At 58.1% G+C, this 18,377-nt stretch overlaps 3 protein-coding genes across 4 annotated transcripts; 2 read left to right on the top strand and 1 right to left on the bottom strand.

The window, feature by feature from the left end:
• Positions 1–6,258, top strand: SLC23A1 (solute carrier family 23 member 1). The gene is given in 21 exon segments (XM_030957355.1): positions 1–200; positions 484–590; positions 775–879; positions 956–1,447; positions 1,450–1,515; positions 1,518–1,538; positions 1,541–1,587; positions 2,056–2,127; positions 2,315–2,419; positions 2,508–2,665; positions 2,735–2,823; positions 2,900–2,967; positions 3,494–3,675; positions 4,245–4,365; positions 4,469–4,625; positions 4,801–4,948; positions 5,068–5,173; positions 5,250–5,379; positions 5,530–5,673; positions 5,811–5,906; positions 6,020–6,258. Coding segments are annotated over 18 exon segments (2,004 nt in total). The 5' UTR covers positions 1–200; positions 484–590; positions 775–879; positions 956–1,392.
• MZB1 (marginal zone B and B1 cell specific protein) lies at positions 6–1,130 on the top strand. The gene is made up of 4 exons (XM_030957678.1): positions 6–200; positions 484–590; positions 775–879; positions 956–1,130. The coding sequence occupies exons 1-4, from the start codon at positions 6–8 to the stop codon at positions 1,128–1,130; spliced, it is 582 nt and encodes a 193-aa protein (XP_030813538.1).
• A 2,272-nt stretch (positions 6,259–8,530) lies between the features above and the next one.
• Positions 8,531–16,910, bottom strand: PAIP2 (poly(A) binding protein interacting protein 2). Of its 2 annotated transcripts, none has more exons than XM_030957517.1 (4): positions 16,771–16,910; positions 13,205–13,370; positions 10,843–11,022; positions 8,531–9,644 (listed from the first exon to the last, which is right to left on the bottom strand). In XM_030957517.1, the coding sequence occupies exons 2-4, from the start codon at positions 13,340–13,342 to the stop codon at positions 9,579–9,581; spliced, it is 384 nt and encodes a 127-aa protein (XP_030813377.1). In that variant the 5' UTR covers positions 13,343–13,370; positions 16,771–16,910; the 3' UTR covers positions 8,531–9,578. The 2 variants fall into 2 exon arrangements, with proteins under 2 accessions (XP_030813377.1, XP_030813378.1); XM_030957518.1 differs by having other exon boundaries at positions 13,205–13,364; positions 16,771–16,893.
• Positions 16,911–18,377: the final 1,467 nt, after the last annotated feature.

The following is an 18,377-nucleotide window of genomic DNA, read 5'->3' as shown; positions in this document are numbered from 1 at the left end:
GCAGGATGCGGGCGGCGCTGGCAGCGTGGCTGGTGCTGAGCCTGCTGGGGGGGACAGGGGCCGAGGACACGTGCGGCGGGGACCCCCCCGCAGCCCCGTCCCGCTCCATCCCCGCGCCCCAGCTGAGCCCCGAGGAGCGACTCTCGCCCCACATGCCCGAATCCCTGCGCTGTGACGCCTGCCACGCCATCGCCTTCCAGGTGGGGACCGGGGACACGGGGCCCCAAAAGCGGCAGTGAGAACCCCTGTGAGGAGGCTGCAGCCTGGGGAGATGCTGCTGCTCCTCTGGGGCACGCCTCTGATGGAGATTCTCATCGGCGCCTTAAGAAAGCCTTTTGGGGTTCCTCATGGACCCTCTGACCCAGATGTGCTTCCACTGCTGGGGCTGCACAGAAGGGGATGCAGAGCCCAGCCCCGCTCGGGAGCAGGGTCAGGGACAGGCTGCCACCCTCAGTGCCCCGATTCTGCCTTTTCTCACCCCAGATTGAGGAGCAGCTGCGCAAGGCAGAAGGGAAGGTGGGCAAGAAGGCTCTGAAGGAGTCGGACTACATAGAGGTGCTGGAGAGGAGCTGCTCACAGGACTGGGAGAGGTGAGCAGGGTGTCCCTGGCATGGAGGTGTCCTGGGATGGGGGTGTCCCTGGGATCAGGGTGATCTCAGCTACAGGCGAGTCCCCAGGGGTCAGAATGTCCCGAGGACGGCGGTACCCCAGGGATCAGAGCGCCCCGGGGGTGCCCCCAGCGACCATTTTGCCTCCACCCCCCTCTCCCCGCAGTTACGGGCTGCTGGAGCTGGACGGGGAGAAGCGGCTGTCGGGGCCGGGGCTGCCGAGCCAGCAGCCCCTGAGCGTGCTGGTGTCGGGGGGACCGTGGCCGGGCAGGTGAGTCGGGGTTTGGCGGTGCAGGGGGGCCGGGCACCGTCCCCTCGCCGCCCGCTGACCCCGCGGCTCCCCGCAGGCTCTCCAAGCTGTGCCACGGCTACGTGGGCGAGCGGGGCGAGGCGCAGATCTACGGCGCGCACCGGCGGGGCCCGGCCGCGCTGCGGCAGCTGCTGTGCCACGGCGACAAGGGACCGTGCGCCGGCCGCAAGGAGCGCCCGGAGCCCCGCAAGGCGCCGCAGAACGAGCTGTAGCCCGGCGTGGTTAATGCTTAATGCCCCGGCGACCTTCGGAGCCGACTTCGTCCCCAGCGGGAGCCGACACGTGCCGGGAGTGGGCGCCTCGCCGCTGTCGCCTGTCACCGATGTCGCCGCTGTCGCTCGAGGCCCGGCCCGGCCGTGCCCGCAGCAGCGCGGACTCCGTTCGGCCGAGCGGGGAATTACTCTGTAACCCACGGGCTCTAATGTTTCACCGCGGCGCTGCTCCGGGCGGGAGCAGCCCCAATTAAAGGAGTTAATGGCTGATCCGGGCCGGGGCTGCGCTCGCCGCTTTCACAACCCCCAGCCAATGGCCGCCCTCCCCCCGCCGCCGCCACCGCCCGGCCGGGGACTAAAGTCCTTCCCACGGCCATAAAACCCCCCGAGCAGCGGCAGCGCCGCCGGGAATCGTCGGAGGATGGGGACCCGCTCGGGAGAGCTGGCTCAGCCCCAGGTGAATGCAGGCGCCGTCCCCATCCCCATCCCTTCCTCGGTGTCATCCCAGGGCGGTGGGGAGGGAGGTGGTGGCCGGGCACACCGACCCCAGCGATGGCCAGCTCAGGGTCAGGATGCGCTGCTGGGGCTGGCAAAGGCCAGGGGGAGCCTGGGGACTGCGGTGAATCGCGGGACCAAGGGGACACGCTGGAATGCTGCGGCTGGGACTGGCCGCGCCAGCTTCCCCATCACCTGCGGAGGGGATCCCCCTCCAGACTTTCCAGGAACAAAATACAACGCAGGGATCGGTGGGTTTGGGAGCCCAGACCCCTCCTGGAGGTCAGAGCGGGCACCGGGTGGGACTGACAGGAAACGCGCTGGGTCATGGCCCGGTGTCACCCGCGCCCCGCAGAGCAGAGCCCAGCCCCTCTCCCGTGGGACACCCGGGTCCACACTGACCCAGCTCCTCCCTCGTCCCCACTGCCAGAATGGGAACTTGGCTCTGGGCCCCGCGGGCTCCCCGCACGCCCCTGGGAAGGAGCTGCCTGTGGCGGACAGGGTGAGTACCGGGGCACCCCGTGGGCAGCGCCACGCCCCGAATCCATCTGTGACACACCTGCGGATGGAAACCGGCCAGCCGGGACCCCTCCCATCCCTGCGGGCACAGGGGCTCCCGTGGGGCAGGGTGGGGTGCCCGTCGCTGCACGCAGCCCCAGGGTGACACGGGCTGAGCTGTGCCCCCCCAGCAGGACCCCGGGGCGGGCACCAGGCCCCCCCGGCCGGAGGTGGACATGCTCTACAGGATCGAGGACGTGCCCCCCTGGTACCTCTGCATCCTGCTCGGCTTCCAGGTACAGCCTGGAAAGTGTCAGACCCCAAATCCCCGTTCCCCTCGGTGTGGGGCACCCCCAGCCCCGCTGAGCCCCCCTCGCCCCCCAGCACTACCTGACCTGCTTCAGCGGCACCATCGCCGTCCCCTTCCTGCTGGCCGAGAGCCTGTGCGTGGGCAAGGACCAGCTCACCGTCAGCTACCTCATCGGCACCATCTTCACCTGCGTGGGCATCACCACCCTCATCCAGACCACCGTGGGCATCAGGTAGAGCCGCGGCCCCGCGGGCGCCGTGCCCAGCCACGGGCACAGGCACCCATCCCTCTGTCCCCGCAGGCTGCCGCTCTTCCAGGCCAGCGCCCTGGCCTTCCTCGTCCCCGCCAAGTCCATCCTGGCCCTGGACAAGTGGCGATGCCCACCTGAAGGTGAGGGCAGGGGGGTGCAGGGGGTGTCCGGCTGCTCCCCGACCCCCAGGACCACCTCACCACCCTCCATCCCCAGAGCAGATCTATGGCAACTGGTCACTGCCGCTCAACACGTCCCACATCTGGCAGCCCCGCATGCGAGAGGTACATCCTGCCACAATCCTGCCACAGTCCTGCCACCCCCGTGCCACCACCCTGCCACCACCCTGCCACAATCCTGCCACCGTCCTGCCACAGTCCTGCCACAATCATGCCACCACCCTGCCACCCCCGTGCCACCCCCGTGCCACCACCCTGCCACCACTGTGCCACAATCCTGCCACCATCCTGGCACCACCCTGCCACAATCCTGGCACCACCCTGCCACCCCCTGCCACCACCTTGCACCACCCTGCCACCATCCTGCCACCCCCCTGCCACCACTCTGCACCAGCCTGCAACCCCCGTGCCACCACCCTGCCACCATCCTGCCACAATCCTGTCACAATCCTGCCACAATCCTGCCACCCCCGTGCCACCACCCTGCCACCACCCTCCACCAATCTGCCACAATCCTGCCACCACCCTGCACCACCCTGCACCACCCTGCCACCCCCTGCCACCAGCCCGTGGCACCCTGACTCCCTGGCAGGCTGCTGACCCCTCTCCTGCGCCTCTCCGTGCCCTGCAGATCCAGGGGGCCATCATAGTGTCCAGCCTGGTGGAAGTGGTCATCGGGCTGCTGGGGCTCCCCGGGGCACTGCTCAGCTACATCGGGCCGCTGACCGTCACCCCCACCGTGTCCCTCATCGGACTCTCCGTTTTCCAGGCGGCCGGTGACCGGGCTGGCTCCCACTGGGGCATCTCTGTGCTGTACGGCATGGGGACATGGGGGACACAGGGGACAGGAGGGCAGGGCTGTCCAACACAGAGCCAGGAGGATGTCAGGGGTGTGAGGTGATACCCTGTGAAGGCTGATCTAGAATAGAGACTGGACAGAGCTAAAGAATAAAGCAGGGATTTATTAGGAGGCCTCAGTGGATCCAGCTTGGGCAGCACAAGAGCCCAGCCAGGGCTGCACCCAAGATGAACCAAAATGGTCCCAAAATGCACAACTGCTCACGAGGTCTCTCACTTTTATGAGTTCTGCTCCATTTGCGTATTGGAGTTCATTGTCCCATTCCAGCTTTAGCCCATGCAGTCCCATCCTGCTTGTTTTTCTCGCCTCAGTCCACATTGTTTGTGCTCTTGGGCTGAGATTTGGGTCATTTGTCCTTGGTCCCCAGCTAGAGAAGGAATTGTTTTGTCTCCCTGCTCTGTGCAGAGAGCTCACCATGCCCTGATATGAAGTTCATACTGACACACTAAAGCAGCACAGAATGTGAAAAATATAAAAGCTGAAACCTGAGGCATCAGAGGGATCCCATCTATCTCTCCCCCAGGACCATCTTCCTGATTGTCCTGTTTGCCCAGTACCTGCGGCAGGTCGCCATCTGCCTGCCCGGCTACCGGCGGGGCCACGGCTTTGTCCTGCTCCGCATCCAGATCTTCAAGATGTTCCCGGTAGGGGCTGGCTGAGAGCAACCTGGGGCGGCCCCAAATTCCCCCGTTTGCCGCCAGGCGGGCTCGGGGGCGGTGCGGGAGGGTGCCGGTGTGTGCCCCGCAGATCATCCTGGCCATCATGCTGGTGTGGCTCATCTGCTACGTGCTGACCCGCACCGGAGTGTTCCCCAGCCGGCCCGAGGAGTACGGCTACAAGGCCAGGACGGACGCCCGCGGGGAGATCCTGTCCGTGGCCCCCTGGTTCCGTGTCCCCTACCCCTGTGAGTGCCCGGCGGTGCCTTGGGGCCCCGATACCCCTTTGCCCTGAGATGTGCGGACCTGGTGCAGCATCACCGGGGCTGGGGAACACCCGAGGGGGTCCAAAGTGGCACCGGTGAGCACCGGCTCGGGGGTCCTGGGCTGTCCCTAACCCTGAGCTGCTCTGCTCCCGGGCAGGCCAGTGGGGGCTGCCCACGGTGACCTCAGCAGCCGTGCTGGGCATGTTCAGCGCCACGTTGGCGGGCATCATCGAGTCCATCGGGGACTACTACTCCTGTGCCCGGCTGGCAGGAGCGCCGCCGCCCCCTGTGCACGCCATTAACAGGTACGGCCGGCTGCTCCCCCCTCCACGGTACCTCACTCGCACCGCGGCGTCCCTGGACACCGGTCAGGGATGCTGCAGGAGAGTGGGATGGGCACCAGCCCCACCGTGTTGTTCCCCAGGGGCATTTTCACCGAGGGCATCTCCTGCATCATCGCGGGGCTCTTGGGAACGGGCAATGGCTCCACGTCCTCCAGCCCCAACATCGGCGTCCTGGGCATCACCAAGGTACCGGGGCCGGGGAGGGTCCCGGCTCGCCCGGGGGGCGCAGGCACCGTCACCTGCTGCCGGTGTCCGTGTGCAGGTGGGGAGCAGGAGGGTGATCCAGTACGGCGCCGGGATCATGCTCCTGCTGGGCACCATCGGCAAATTCACGGCGCTCTTCGCCTCCCTGCCCGACCCCGTGCTCGGCGGGATGTTCTGCACCTTATTCGGTAACTGTCTGCCCCAAACGCAGCCCTGGGCCACGTCCCCGCAGCCTCGGGGGTGGTGAGCCCAAGGGCGGCTTTGGGGGGACCGGGGCCCCTCGCACCCTCCCCGCGGCTGGGCCACCTCCGCCTGCATCGCCGCGTCTCTGCCGGCAGGAATGATCACGGCCGTCGGCCTCTCCAACCTGCAGTTCGTCGACATGAACTCCTCCCGAAACCTCTTCGTGCTGGGCTTTGCCATGTTTTTCGGGCTGACGCTGCCAAACTACCTGGATTCCCACCCCGGGGCCATTAACACAGGTACCGCCGCACGGAGAGCCGCAGGTTGGGCAGTTTGGGGACACAGCAGGGCAGATCTGCCGGCGCTTGCCCAGCCGGGGAGCAGCGGGGAAATCCGGCTCCTCGCAGCACCCCGGCTCCGTCCCACGCTGTCGCAGGTGTCCCCGAGCTGGACCAGATCCTTACGGTGCTGCTGACCACAGAGATGTTCGTCGGGGGCACCATCGCCTTCGTCCTGGACAACACCATCCCGGGTAACCGGGCACACGGGCGGGCGGGGGGAAGCAGCGGGGCCGGGGCAGGTTCTGTCGATCTAGAGCTGCCAGGGGGGATGGCAGGGCCGGGGGTGACACCGGACACCCCGCAGGCACGCAGGAGGAACGAGGGCTGGTGCAGTGGAAGGCAGGAGCGCACTCGGACAGCTCGAGCAGCGCCAGCCTGAGGAGCTACGACTTCCCCTTCGGCATGGGCGCGGTGCGGAGCAGCCGCTGGCTCCGGAACGTGCCCATCTGCCCGGTGTTCACCGGGTTCAGGGCCCGGCCGGGCGGCGGCGGCGCGGCGGCCGCAGAGGGCCCGGACGGGGGCTCGGTGTGCACCAAGGTCTGAGCCAGGGGGGCTCCCGGCAGGTCCCGCCCCAGCGCCGGAGGAGCCGAGCCGAGCTCCCGGGGGCTCTCGGGGTTCGGCAGCGCCCACCAAGGCCACAGCCAAGGCTGCCGGTGCTCGGCTCGAACGCGGGGCCAGGGAAACACAACGCTGCTCTTGGGGACACCCCGAGCTCCGGGGCACAGCCTGGGCACCGCCACCCCGTGCCATGCTCCACCCGAGGTTTTCACTGGCTGGGTCTCGTCCAGCGCTTGCTGAAGCCCGCCAGCCACATCGGAGCCAGCCGGAGCCCCGGGGCCACCGACCGCCACCCGGGACCACCGACTCCCACCCGGGGCCACGGGTTTTCACCGTGCTGTGCCCTCGGCTCCTGCGCGGTGACCCAGCCGCTGGCACGGGCTCTGCGTGGGGCAGTGTCCAGACCAGCCTTAGGATGCCTAACTTAAGATGACACATTAAAAACGATAATATATTCAAGCGCACGTGCCCCACCAGTGTCTGTGCTGCCTCCTGCACCTTTCCCTCGTCCTTTGTGCACCTTTGACCGTGCTCCTCCTGGGCTGCTAGGCACTCAGACACCCTAGAATTCTTCCAGGTGGGCTCTGCCTGAACCCGGGGCTGTGGGAGAGGCAGCTCAGCACGAGCCCTCAGCAAACCCTTCCTGGCCCGGGAGCTCTGGAGTGCTGGCCCTGTGCTGGCTGTGCTGGTGACACTGCCCCATGCCACCAGGCTGCTCTCAGCTGCAGGCACAGAGGAGGCTGACCCACACCACAGCGGGGTCAGGCCAGTCCTTGGCCTGGATTTAGCACCAAAGTTGAGCTGAGGCAACATTGCACAACCCCGTCTCAGCCCGGGGTGGCACTGTCATACTCCCAAGCCTGAGCAGGGAAAGAAGTGAGAAAATCTGTTAAAAGTGAAGATGAGGGAAAAAAAACCACTCCAAGTTAAAATAACCCCCAAGGGATGCAAATACAATCACTCCCCGCCTCCCACAGCACCAGCCAGGCTCTGAGCCCCACTCTGGCTGCTGTCCTGGCGCTGGTGCTGAGCACGGTGTCACAGTGTGTGACACCTCTCTGGCCAGCGGGCTCCCCTCCCATTTCCTTGTCCCCCCAGCCCAGCCGCTGGGGCTGGAGCAGGACTGAGGGAGCCTGGGGGCAGTACCAGTGCTGCTCAGGGCTGGGTGCCACCCCTCAGCTGCAGTCACACCCCAAACCCAGCACGGACAGGGCAGCTCCTCCCCAGTGAACATCCCAGTGCTAGGACACAGGAGAGGGATGAACCCAGCTCCAGCAGAGCAGACACGGCAGTCGGAGCAGCCTGGCTGCTGCACTCAGCTGCCACCACCCCAAGGTGACAGCGACTAGGCCAAAGCCCGTGGACAAACAGCAGCCACGCAGGACTCGCTGGTGGAACTCCCACTGCAGATAGAAACCAGCTGTGTGTTATTTGCTGATCTTTTCCGCTAGGTTCTCGAGTCTAAACTCTCCCCAGGTCAGTGGAAATCCTGGAGTTCTGCCAGCTTTGTGTGTGGGAAGGGAAGGCAGTGCCCAGCACGGAGCTGGGGTAGCTCTGTGACCATTCTGCAGAGCAGAGCAGAAAGGTTTGGTGCAGCGGAGCTCCCCCAGCAGGGAGAGGCTCTCCTGACACAGGCGGGCGCTTCTGCTGCAGGGCAGCACCTGCGGCAAGGCCCCGCCTCACCCTGCCCGTCCTGCAGAGCTGCAGCTCAGCTGGGCCTCGCTTTAATCCGAGCTTAAAAAGGAGATACAGCGAGGCTGGGCTGTCCTGAGCAGGGTCTGGGCTTGATCCTTGTGGGTCCAACTCAGGAGATTCTGTGACGCAAGAGTGGATGGGGCTGGAGAAGCTGCTGGGCCAGCACTCGACTGCAGCTCTGGGGCTCCAGTGCCAAGCAGCAGCAGCAGCTTCTGAGAGCCCTCAGCTGCTGCCGGGGCTGCCAGCAGGGCCAGCCTGGCAACAGCCACAGGGAAAATGATGGGAGAGCATGGAGCGGGAGGAGAGGAACAAATCCCATCCCTGGAAGCATCCGAGGCCAGGCTGGACAGGGCTTGGAGCAGCCTGGAACAGTGGAAGGCATCCCTGCCCATGGAACTGGGTCTCTCACGTCTCTTCCAACCCAGAGCAGTCTGTGATTCCATGAAGAGTCCAGCTTCAGCCAGGATCCAGGGCCATGGGGTTCCACAGTGCCAGCCCTGTCCTCCACACAGTGCCAAGTGAGTTCCCGTGCCAGATGCCCAGTTATGAGACAGCCACCACATCAGTTCTACTATTATTTATTTTTTTAAATATTTTTGAAAAAATATAATTTTTTTACAATATTTTCAACTTAAACACTATTCACACTGAACACGTATGGCAGCTTAACCTACCCAAATATGAAGTTTAAGAAGCCAAAACTGTTCTAGCTTTATTAAAAGAAAAAAAACAACAAAAAAAAAAAAAAAAAAAAACCCAAAAAGTCGTTGTGCTGTAGACTATTGTGTAGTGATGATTAAACAAAGCAAGGGAAAAGCACCACTCAAATCACTAATGCTGGGGTTTGCCTGGTGAAATCCAGCTGTGGGAAGTTGGATGCTAAGGGTTCCATAGGCAGTGCTGTGTGGGATGCCTGTTCTTGGCAGGAACTGTGATGGATCTCACACCTCCCTGAACAGCACGGGAAGGGAAGGTTTCTAACATGATCACACACTGCAAAGGACAGGGAACTGCTTCCTCCCAATCGCCTGGATGTTAGTTCAGGAGCTGAGATCTACGACTCTGTACAGGTCTGTGAGATTTGGGTTAAGCTCACGCTGCTTCCCAGGATCACGATGTTTTGTAAGGGGGGAAATTAACATTAGTAACAACACTGATACCTCAAAGGAAAGTTAGCTAATTTGCATAACAATCAGATCTCCTCACTTTCACTTGGAAGTTAAGGCATTATCAGGTGCAAGCTAGCACCAGTTAACACATCTTTAGTTAAAAACAGACCATTCACCGCAAATTCCAAGTCCTGTTTAAAAAGTCAGAGTCTGCAGAAGGTTTTATTAACGTGGTACTTTGTCTCAACTTGACTGGTGCTTCTTACCTCACTGCCTCCTTCGCACAGAGCCAGGGCCCAATTATGTTTCCATTAAACTTTTGACAGATTTACTTAATAACAGTCTCAGCACTTTTATTGAGCATGCAAGACTAACAAAACTTTGGCAATGCATAAGTGTAACACAGTGACAAGAAGAGAGAGCTTTTACAATTAAATCTTCTAATACTGGCTTCACAGTGTGGAAATTGTGCTACATCCACCAAAAGAGGGCCCAGTCTACTCAAATGTTTAAGTACTTCACCCCAGGAACAAACTCCTTTGCGTTTGGATTCAGGTTACTCTTGACCTGAGGAAGGGAAGAACAGAAACCGAGGTGAATTGTTATTTTCAGCTTCCATTTTCAAGCCGAAGACAATTAGAGGCAAAGGTTTATGGATTTAGAGGAACAATCAGGTATACAATAGGCTTCTTACACTTAGCAGCAGTCTATAATCCCCAGAAAAGCCCATTCCTCTCCCGGAGTGCTACTCCCTGAGTTATCCAACCTTCCTTAGCTCCACCTGAAGTTTCAGCTGGATGAGGGCTCAGGGAATAAGCAGCAAACCACAGGCATGCACCAAACACAGCAGCTTCCCCTCATGCTGAAATAGCCTTTTCTCAAGTTGAGCTGTTAAAACGTGCCATGAGGTTTTTAAATTTTGCTTATTTAAGCAAGAGGTGACTTGTTCCAGGAACTTCAGCCACTTCTGGGAATTTCATGTGTACGAGCACTGTATTGATTTTTTACATGTCTCTGTCTGTGACTCCCCTGTCCTGCCCCCTGGCAAGCTGTTGCTGCTCCATGTCCTGCAGTTCAAGGTGGGCACCAGCACCTTCAAAAGCATCTCTTTATCACAAAGAAATGGAGGATTAGGCTTTTCTGATATTCCCTGAGGCTGAAACTCCTGCCTGCAGCTGCTTCAGCTGGGAAAGTCAGGGTCTGCATCTGAATCTCAGAGCAGTTGTGTGACAGGATCGTGTGGGGTCTGTGCTCTGTACGAGCAACTGTGGATTCTGTGAGGGAAAATAAGCACATGCTGCCCTTTCCTTTGGGCTGAGCTCTGCACAGAAGTCAGACAGCAAAAAGAGGGAAACAGTCACAGTTTGGCTGCTTTCCCCTTCTCTAGAATTGTTCCAGGGATCTGCTGTGGTTCTCCCAGTCCCAACCAGACCCTGGGACAGGGCCCAGACCAGCCCAACGTGTCAATGCTGGCAGATGCCCAGTGACCCTTTCCCAGCCCTGGCTCCATTCAGTGCCCTTCTTTCATAACATCCCACCCACTCCTGGAGTTGTGCCATGGGAAAGGCTCCACGTGGGTATGAAGAAAGCCACCAAACAGGTCACATCCCATGGAGACACCTCCTTCCCACCTACTCAGCACAGCCAGGCAGGGTTTAGCAGGCTCCTTTCTGCTGGAAGGACTTTCCCTTGCCATAAGCAGCAGTAAGCCCCAGCCTTGCACAAAGACTTGAGCTTTAGAAATAGAATGAGAAGCTGAGCTTACCACCAGATCCTCCAGCGATGAGCTGTCACTGATAACAAGGTCATTGAACTGGTCCTGGATTTGATCCATTGTTTGTGGGAGATCACGGGCTGGAATAAACCACTCATGCTCCTCCTCCTCTTCCAGCATCTCCTGGAAACAGCGCTCGATAAATTCTTCTTCCCACAACTCCTCTTCGATCTGTGCAATGGAAAGAAACTGCTTCAGCAACAGCCCTATTGTGGGCTCCTGGGGGGTTCATTCCCAGGTGTGTGCACCCAGCTGTCAGCAGCACCCCAGCCCAGCACCACGTCCATGCAGCAAGGACATCAATGCTTTCTCCAAGGGATTGGGGCTGCAGCTGAAAGGAAGAGGCAGGAGAACCCCCCAGCCCCAGCTGCTTTGTTTGCAGATTGTTATGACCTGAAGGAGAAGGAAAATGTAGGTCCCAAGCAAAAATTTCAGCTGTACCAACCAGTCTGGACTGAGCTTGCTGCAAGTATGAGGAAGGGAGCTGTGCCAAGACACAGAGCCAGGAAACACTCCCCAGGAAAGTGTCCTGTGGGACTCCTGGGGAAAAAATAACCCCTGCCTGTCACCTGGAACAAGCAGCCTCTCCTCACTGCCAGCGTGTGCTCACCCACTGTGCTCTCCTGGGGAACCCCACCTGATGCCAGCAGCTGTGAGGAATGCAGCCCTGCTGTCCTGGGAGCAGGACAAACCAACCCAGGCAGAACTGCCACGCAGTGCAGAGATTAAAGTAGATTTCCTTGGTTGTTCAGTAAACGAGCTTTGGAGCAAGATCATCCTACAAATTTTCCATGTCCTGAATCAGAGTGTGTAAGAGAGCAGAGCAGGGAAACAGAAGCTGATGTGAAGGACTTGCCCAGACACAAGGGAATGGAAAATTGATTCAGGACAGATTTAGAAGTTCACTCAGTGGAAGCTCGAACAAGTTTTCCCATCTACCCTTTGCTCTGAAATCAAACACCTCCTCAGTCCTGGAGTGGAAATTCAGTTACCACAAACACTAAATCAAAAACATTAACAGCAGATTATCAGGACTGCTGCACAATCTGGGTCCTTGCCCTTGGGGCAAACACACCCACGAGCTCACCTGGTGCTCTGGGGAACAGGGACTCATCCCCACGTGCTCAGAGCCACCGCCCAGGCACTGCAGAGGCACTGAAGGCTGACTCAGTGGTTCCCCAGAGCAGCACTCCAGGAGGCACTGCCTCCCTCCTGCTGTGGGCACATGGCCACAGGCTCCTGTTACACAGGGCTTGCCCAGCTCCAGGGGCTTGGTTACAGGCCTGTACCCCTACAGGTGCCTCCATGGCAGCTCCAGCAGTACTAAATAACATTTAATTCCCCAAATAGCTGGAAATTAGGACTGCCTGTTTTTATTTTCCAGCTCCAGTTTAACTTGCTCAGGCTCCCAGAGGGCTGTGTCTGCAGCAGCAGGTGACCAGGCTTCCCCAGTTGTGTCTGAGCATGACCCTTCTCCCCCCACACTCCCACCTTTCCTCTGCTCTGACAATGGAATCTGTGCCTGAAAAATCATGGCACAACTCAGCTCCTTCCCAGAGAACTACACCTCCTGTATGCTAACTGTGGGACAGTTCCCAGGGGGGAAAAGCCACCAAACAGGAAACAATGCACAAGAGAACAGGGGTTTTGTGAGCAAACCTGACTCTGAGTGAGCTCAGAGCTGCTGGCACCCTGAGGATCCTGTGCTGGTAACTCAGCACCCTGCACAGCCACAGCTGCTGGAGCACAGGCAGCAGCTATGGAGAGCACAGAGCAAGCTGGGAATGGGAAAGGGGTGTGGAAAGAGGTGGGCTGTCCCCAGTCTCCAGAGCAGGAGAGAAAAGGGTGACAGAGGCAAGGTGGCAGAGGAAATTAAGGCTTCCTTCCCACCCGACGGAGAAGGGAGCTGTAAGTCTCAAGTATTAAAATGAGCAGCTGTCACCAGCACCCTGTGGAGCAGCAGTGCTGTTCCCAAGGCAGGTGTGCACCTGGAATTCCCCAGCTCAGCACTGGGGCACTCAGCATGTCCACACACGAACGCCTCCCGGGCCAGCCCTTCCCAAGTGCCACGTACTTCTGTCAACTCTCTGCTCTCCCCTCCCTCCTGCAGAAGCAGGAATTAATTAATGGATGCATTAGAACATGCTGCACTTGCTGTATTTTCCACCAGGACTACAGAAGATCAGCATTTACTGCCAGAGCAAGGGAGACCTGTTTATTCCCCAGGATCACTCCAGAGAGCCCATGTGAAACTTCCTCTCCAAAGGAGGCTCAGTGGTGCATCCCAGCCCGGGCCCTTCAGCTGGGAAGTGACAAAGGACAGATGGGCCATGGAAAGCAGGGAGTTACTTGCCTGCCTGTTAAACTCCTCCTCGTTCTCCATCCACATGTATTCAGCAAAGGGGTTGTCATCCTCGTGGGAGTGCCCGTTGATGATCACATCCTCGCTGATGATGCTGGGGCTGGTACTGCTGCGACTCGGGTCCTTCATGGCTGCCACTCCGATCCCAAACCTGCAACTGAGGAGGGCAGCATGAAACACCTGCAGGCTCCTCATTCCCTGCCTGCACAAGCCCAGCCCAAGGGAACGGAGGCTGCACCTGCATTCAGGGGCTCCAGGCAGCCTTGCCCCGGCTGCAGCAGAGCTGTGAGATCACAGCAAGGAATGGCATCACAAGCACCGTTCCCATTGTGTGCGGATTCCAGGGACAAATTAATTTCCCAAACTGAACCTCACTGAAGCCAAGCACCACAGCCAATGAAAAGTGACAGGAAAAAACAGTAGGAAACTTGCCAGTAGGAAAATATTTAAACACTCAAAAGGAGAATCTGTTTCCAAAGCACTTTTAAGTGTTGTGTGTGGTGGCATGAGCCAGGTTTCACAGCCCTTTCCTGCTGGGAAACCTTGCAGTGAGCAGAAACCACGAGGAACTGACCCTGCACAGGGCCACCTGGAAATCTGTGTGTTCTGAGGTGACACAACATTGCTGCCCTTCTGCACCATGCCCAAATAAACAGATCAACACTGGAAAAGCTCGGTATTTGTTGGGATACTAACACCAGTAGTATCAATTTTCTTTAAACAGTACACAAAGTCAGGCAACGTCATAAAAAAAGACCCAAAAACAACCTGACCGAAAAATCCATGACTCAAGTCAAATTTTAATGTTTTTCTCGTGTTAAAATTCACAATGAAACTTTCAGCAGCGAGTGAAAATATTTTTATTTTATTAACAAAACTTCTGCATATCAGAGAGTGACTTCCTGAGAGAGGAGGGTGTCAAAATACAGCCCTGTTGTTATTAGAGTACAAGGGCTTATCACCCAGCACCTCACATTTTCTCTTTGCATTCCAGCTGGTTCTGTTATCTAGGGAATTAATGCAAGTTTTGGTTCAAAACTCTTGCTGATACCAGCTAAAAACCTGCCACATCTGAGTGACCAATTAAGAAAAGCACAAAGAAGAAGAAACCTGCCTGGCTTGCTGTGTTCCACGTTTCTCTATCAAAAGCAAAGCCCAGCACAGAAGTCACTGCAGCTCCCTGGGAAGTGCCACAACTGGGAGCAGATGCCTGTATTCCACTGCGTATTCCACGAGGGAAAACAGGTTCTTTTTGATGTTCTTTCAAAACAAACTTGCTGAGGATTACTGGCAGCATTTACAGAAAACAGGAAAGGACGTTGTGTTTAACATCCCAATTCAAGCTTGAAATTGCTTTAAGCCACTTCAGCTGTTCCCAAAGCAACACATGGGATGGAGTACAGGAAATAAAGCCTCAAAAACTGAATTTCTTCCCCCCACCACTTTTGACTGTCATGTCTTTTCACCTTCTCTTTTGTGGGGCTAGCCTTGATATTATTATTTTCCTGAAAGTAACTGCCTCAGCAGTGAGGAACTCAGGCAGCTTCTACACAAAGGTGACTGTACCCAGACAAGTTCAGAATGGTAAAAATAATTAAAAAAACCAACCCAAACCCAACAAACCAACCCTACTTGTTTGTGTAAAAGCTTGGAAGGTTAATTTGTTGAATCACAGGCCAGCTTTCCCGTTTCTGAAGCGTTCCCACCAGACAGGAGCTCCAGCTTTAGCAGGGAGGAAGGGAAGCCCAGCTTGGACCAAACCAGCTTTGTCCACCACTGCCCAAAGATGATGGGGATGATCTTCAAGGCTGATCTTCTCAGCCTGAATATTTGAAGTTTATCTGATGAAGCCCTGAGACCATTCATGCCTTTCTCACAGGGAAACATGCCCACTCACTTATCCTGCAGGAACTCTGAGGAAGCCCCAGGCTGGTTCCTCACTCACAGCACCCCTGATTTAATTTTCTGCAGCTTCCAACAGAACAAATAAACCTTCCAGAGCAAATAAACCTTCCCATTTCTCCACTCCAAGACACAGACCAGGTTTCTGTGCTCAGGTGTGGGGACAAGCTCAGTCTTGTTCCACCAGTACTGGTACAACCTTTTCAGTCAGGGAATTCTGAGGGGGAGAGCCAAATGCCACTTCAGTCTTGCAAAAAGTCCCAATCCAAGCAGGCTGCTGCAGGAAACAAGCCCCAGTGCCAGGCTACACTGCTGCTGGGAATAAAAATAACCCATTTTCCATCTGGGAGTAGGTGGGAAGCAGAGGAGCTCAAAGCTCCCCCCTGTAGAAGAGGAAATGTAACATTTGGAGGGCTAAGGAACAGAAAACAGGGAGAATTCTGCCACGGTGACACAGTGAGGTTCTGACCCAAGTTCCTCTGGGATTTTGGTGCGGAGTGGGGGTGGTGGAGCAAGCACACTGCAAGTGCATAAGGAAAGATACCAATGAAAACCAGTACTTGTATCTTAGAAATGAAGAAAGAAATAAAAAATCCTGTAAGCACCAGTTTTCAGCTAACCCTGAGTTGTTTTCTGTGTGCAGTGTGCAGCTTGTTACTCCACAACATCACTAAGGCCCATTAATTCACCCATTTCCCTGAATTTTGCAGCAGTTACAGCCATGAAGAGCCCTTGACCGACCATCATTAAAATTCAGAGCTTTGTGACTGAAGAGGCTGCATTTAAAACCCAGTCACGAAAGAAGATTATCCACTGCCTTCTCCGGAGGTGAGGTCAGGCCTAATTCCATGCAGCAACCACAGCTCCTTACCCGCCACAGAAAAAAAAAAGAGAATTATTAAGTAAAAAAACTACGATATTTGCTTTAAGCACCCAAAAATAACATGGGTTTAGTGGGAGCCGAAGATTAAAGAAAGGTGTTTTAGAGCAGCTGGGGCAGAAGTCAGCGACTTGTTTATCAGCCGGTGATTGCTCCTGCGAGTCGGCAGCACCGGCCCAGCTCCTCCTTATCTATCGAGATTAGCACACAGCTCTTATCGAGGGAGTTGATTATAACCGTCTAATAATTATACTCGCCCAATAAACAGATTTCTTAATCAAATCCACGCGGGACGCCAGCGCTATCTGATACAAACGCCTCGGAGCGCAGCGCTGGAGGTTACCGAACGCAGCCGCTCCCCCGCGCGGGGCTCAGCCGGGGCTTGTGGGAGCAGCGCCCCGCCAGGGACGGGGCCCCTCGGCGCCTGGGCGGACCCGCTCCGCGGCCACGTTTCGGCAGCACCGGGGTCGGGGCCGCGAGCCGGTGTTGTCGGTAGCCCGGTGCCGGTAACCCCGGGCCGCGCCGCTCGCTGCCCCGGCCCCGCGCTCGGCCCCGCGCGGGCGGTAACGCCGCGGGGCCGCCGCCCCCCGGCCCCGCTTTGTTCGGCACCAGCCGCCCCCGCAGGCCCCGGATGGCGCCGCAGACAATACCGAGGGGCGGCCCCGCCGCGGGGGGTGGAGGCCGCGGCCCGGCGCCGCCTCAGGGGAGGGGCGGCGCCCTCGAGCCCCCGCGGCGGCGCCGGCGGTGCGTGCCCGGGGCCGTTCCTGACTCTCACCTGCGGTGCGCAGAGGAGCCGCCGCTCCGCCGTGACCCGCCCGGACCCCACCGGACCCACCGGCCCTGCTCCGCTCCGCCCGGTCCGCGCTCGGCCCGGCCCGCCCCGCTCCGCCACACACCGCCGGACCTGACGTCACTTCCGCCAACGCCGGGCCCCCGCCAGCTCCGCCCCCTCCCCCCCGGAAGCGGCGGCGGCAGGCGCGCGGCAGGCCGCAGCATCGGCGGGGGGGCGGCGCGCTGCACACTGGGACTCGTAGTCTTTTCACCCACCCTCCTCCCGGCGCGCGGCATGCTGGGAGCCGTAGTCCCGCACGGCATCTGCCGGCCATTTCGCGTGGCGGCGCGGGGCACGCCGGGAAGCGCAGTCCGGCGGGGCGGCCGCCATCTTGTGGCAGCGGCGGTGAGGGGGCGGGGGCCGAACACCCCGGGGCTCACGGAGGGATCGCCGAACGGCCCCGGGGCTCTCAGAGGGGGAGCCAACACTCCCCGTCAGCGGATACCCCCCGAGGCTCCCCCAGCCTCCCTCGGGACAGCGGCTGAGCCGGGAGGCGCAGACCCCTCGCCTCACTGAGAGAGAGGATAATGGAACACTGGGGGAACAACAACTCCTGTTCACAAAGTGGTGTTTCTGCACGGGCTCGTGCGTCTTAAGGCGCTGTATCAGGAAACGGGACATAACAGAGATTCCTTTCCGAGTACGTGCCGAGGCTTCAGCCCCATTTACAAAATGGGTTCAAAAAGCCATTTTTAGTCTTTGTTTCTCCTCTCCCTTTTCCTCAAGGGAAGGTGGGAATGCCTCACCTGCCCATTCACAGCCTCACAGAGGCACAGAAACCAGGCACAATCTGGAGTCACAAACCCTCCTTGAGCCAGCTGCCCCAGCTGCAGCCACGCGTGGCACACAAAACAGCTGGAAATGCCCAAGTGTATGTTAGTTTATACTGATTTTACCAGCCACCATTACCAACTTGTTCCCAAGGCCCAAGGGTTTCCCCACAGTCCATCAAACACTGCAAAATACCTCTGCAAGCATCAGGCTTAAAGAAACCACACCGTGCTCTTGCTACTGTTACTTCTACAATTTTCAACTCTACAAATCCAGCAGGATGTGTTTTCTCATCTGGAAGAAGCTCCTCTTTCTACTCACTCCCCACAGCAATGGGACAGCAGTCTCCAGGTTACTCCTTACAGCTGAAATCTGTGCCTGAAGCAGAGCCTGACATTTTACGCTCACCCTCGTGCTCTGGGATTTCCCTCACCCTTCACAGTGCAGTTATTCCCAAATAAGCAGCCCATGACACCAATGTGTGTCTGGAATCTGTCCTCAAGATCAGGTTTTTCTGGTACCTTTTCCTCAGAAATTACTCTTAAGGGCTCTATTCTTCCTGACCTCTGCATGGGAACAGAAGACACCTTGCAGAAACTGTGGGTTTGATTTAACTTCTGACATGTAAAAGCACCCTAAAATCACTCACACCTGGGAATGCTTTATGTTTAAACACTAAACACGATGTACATGTTTACCTGTACACAGGTCAGCACTCACACAAGTTACAAGATCAGCACGGGTATTAGCTAACAAAAGGCTACTTTAAAAACTGAATG

The sequence above is a fragment of the Camarhynchus parvulus genome, chromosome 13 (assembly GCF_901933205.1).
Source record: "Camarhynchus parvulus chromosome 13, STF_HiC, whole genome shotgun sequence".
Classification (NCBI taxonomy): domain Eukaryota; kingdom Metazoa; phylum Chordata; class Aves; order Passeriformes; family Thraupidae; genus Camarhynchus; species Camarhynchus parvulus.
This window is presented reverse-complemented; position numbering and strand designations above follow the sequence as displayed.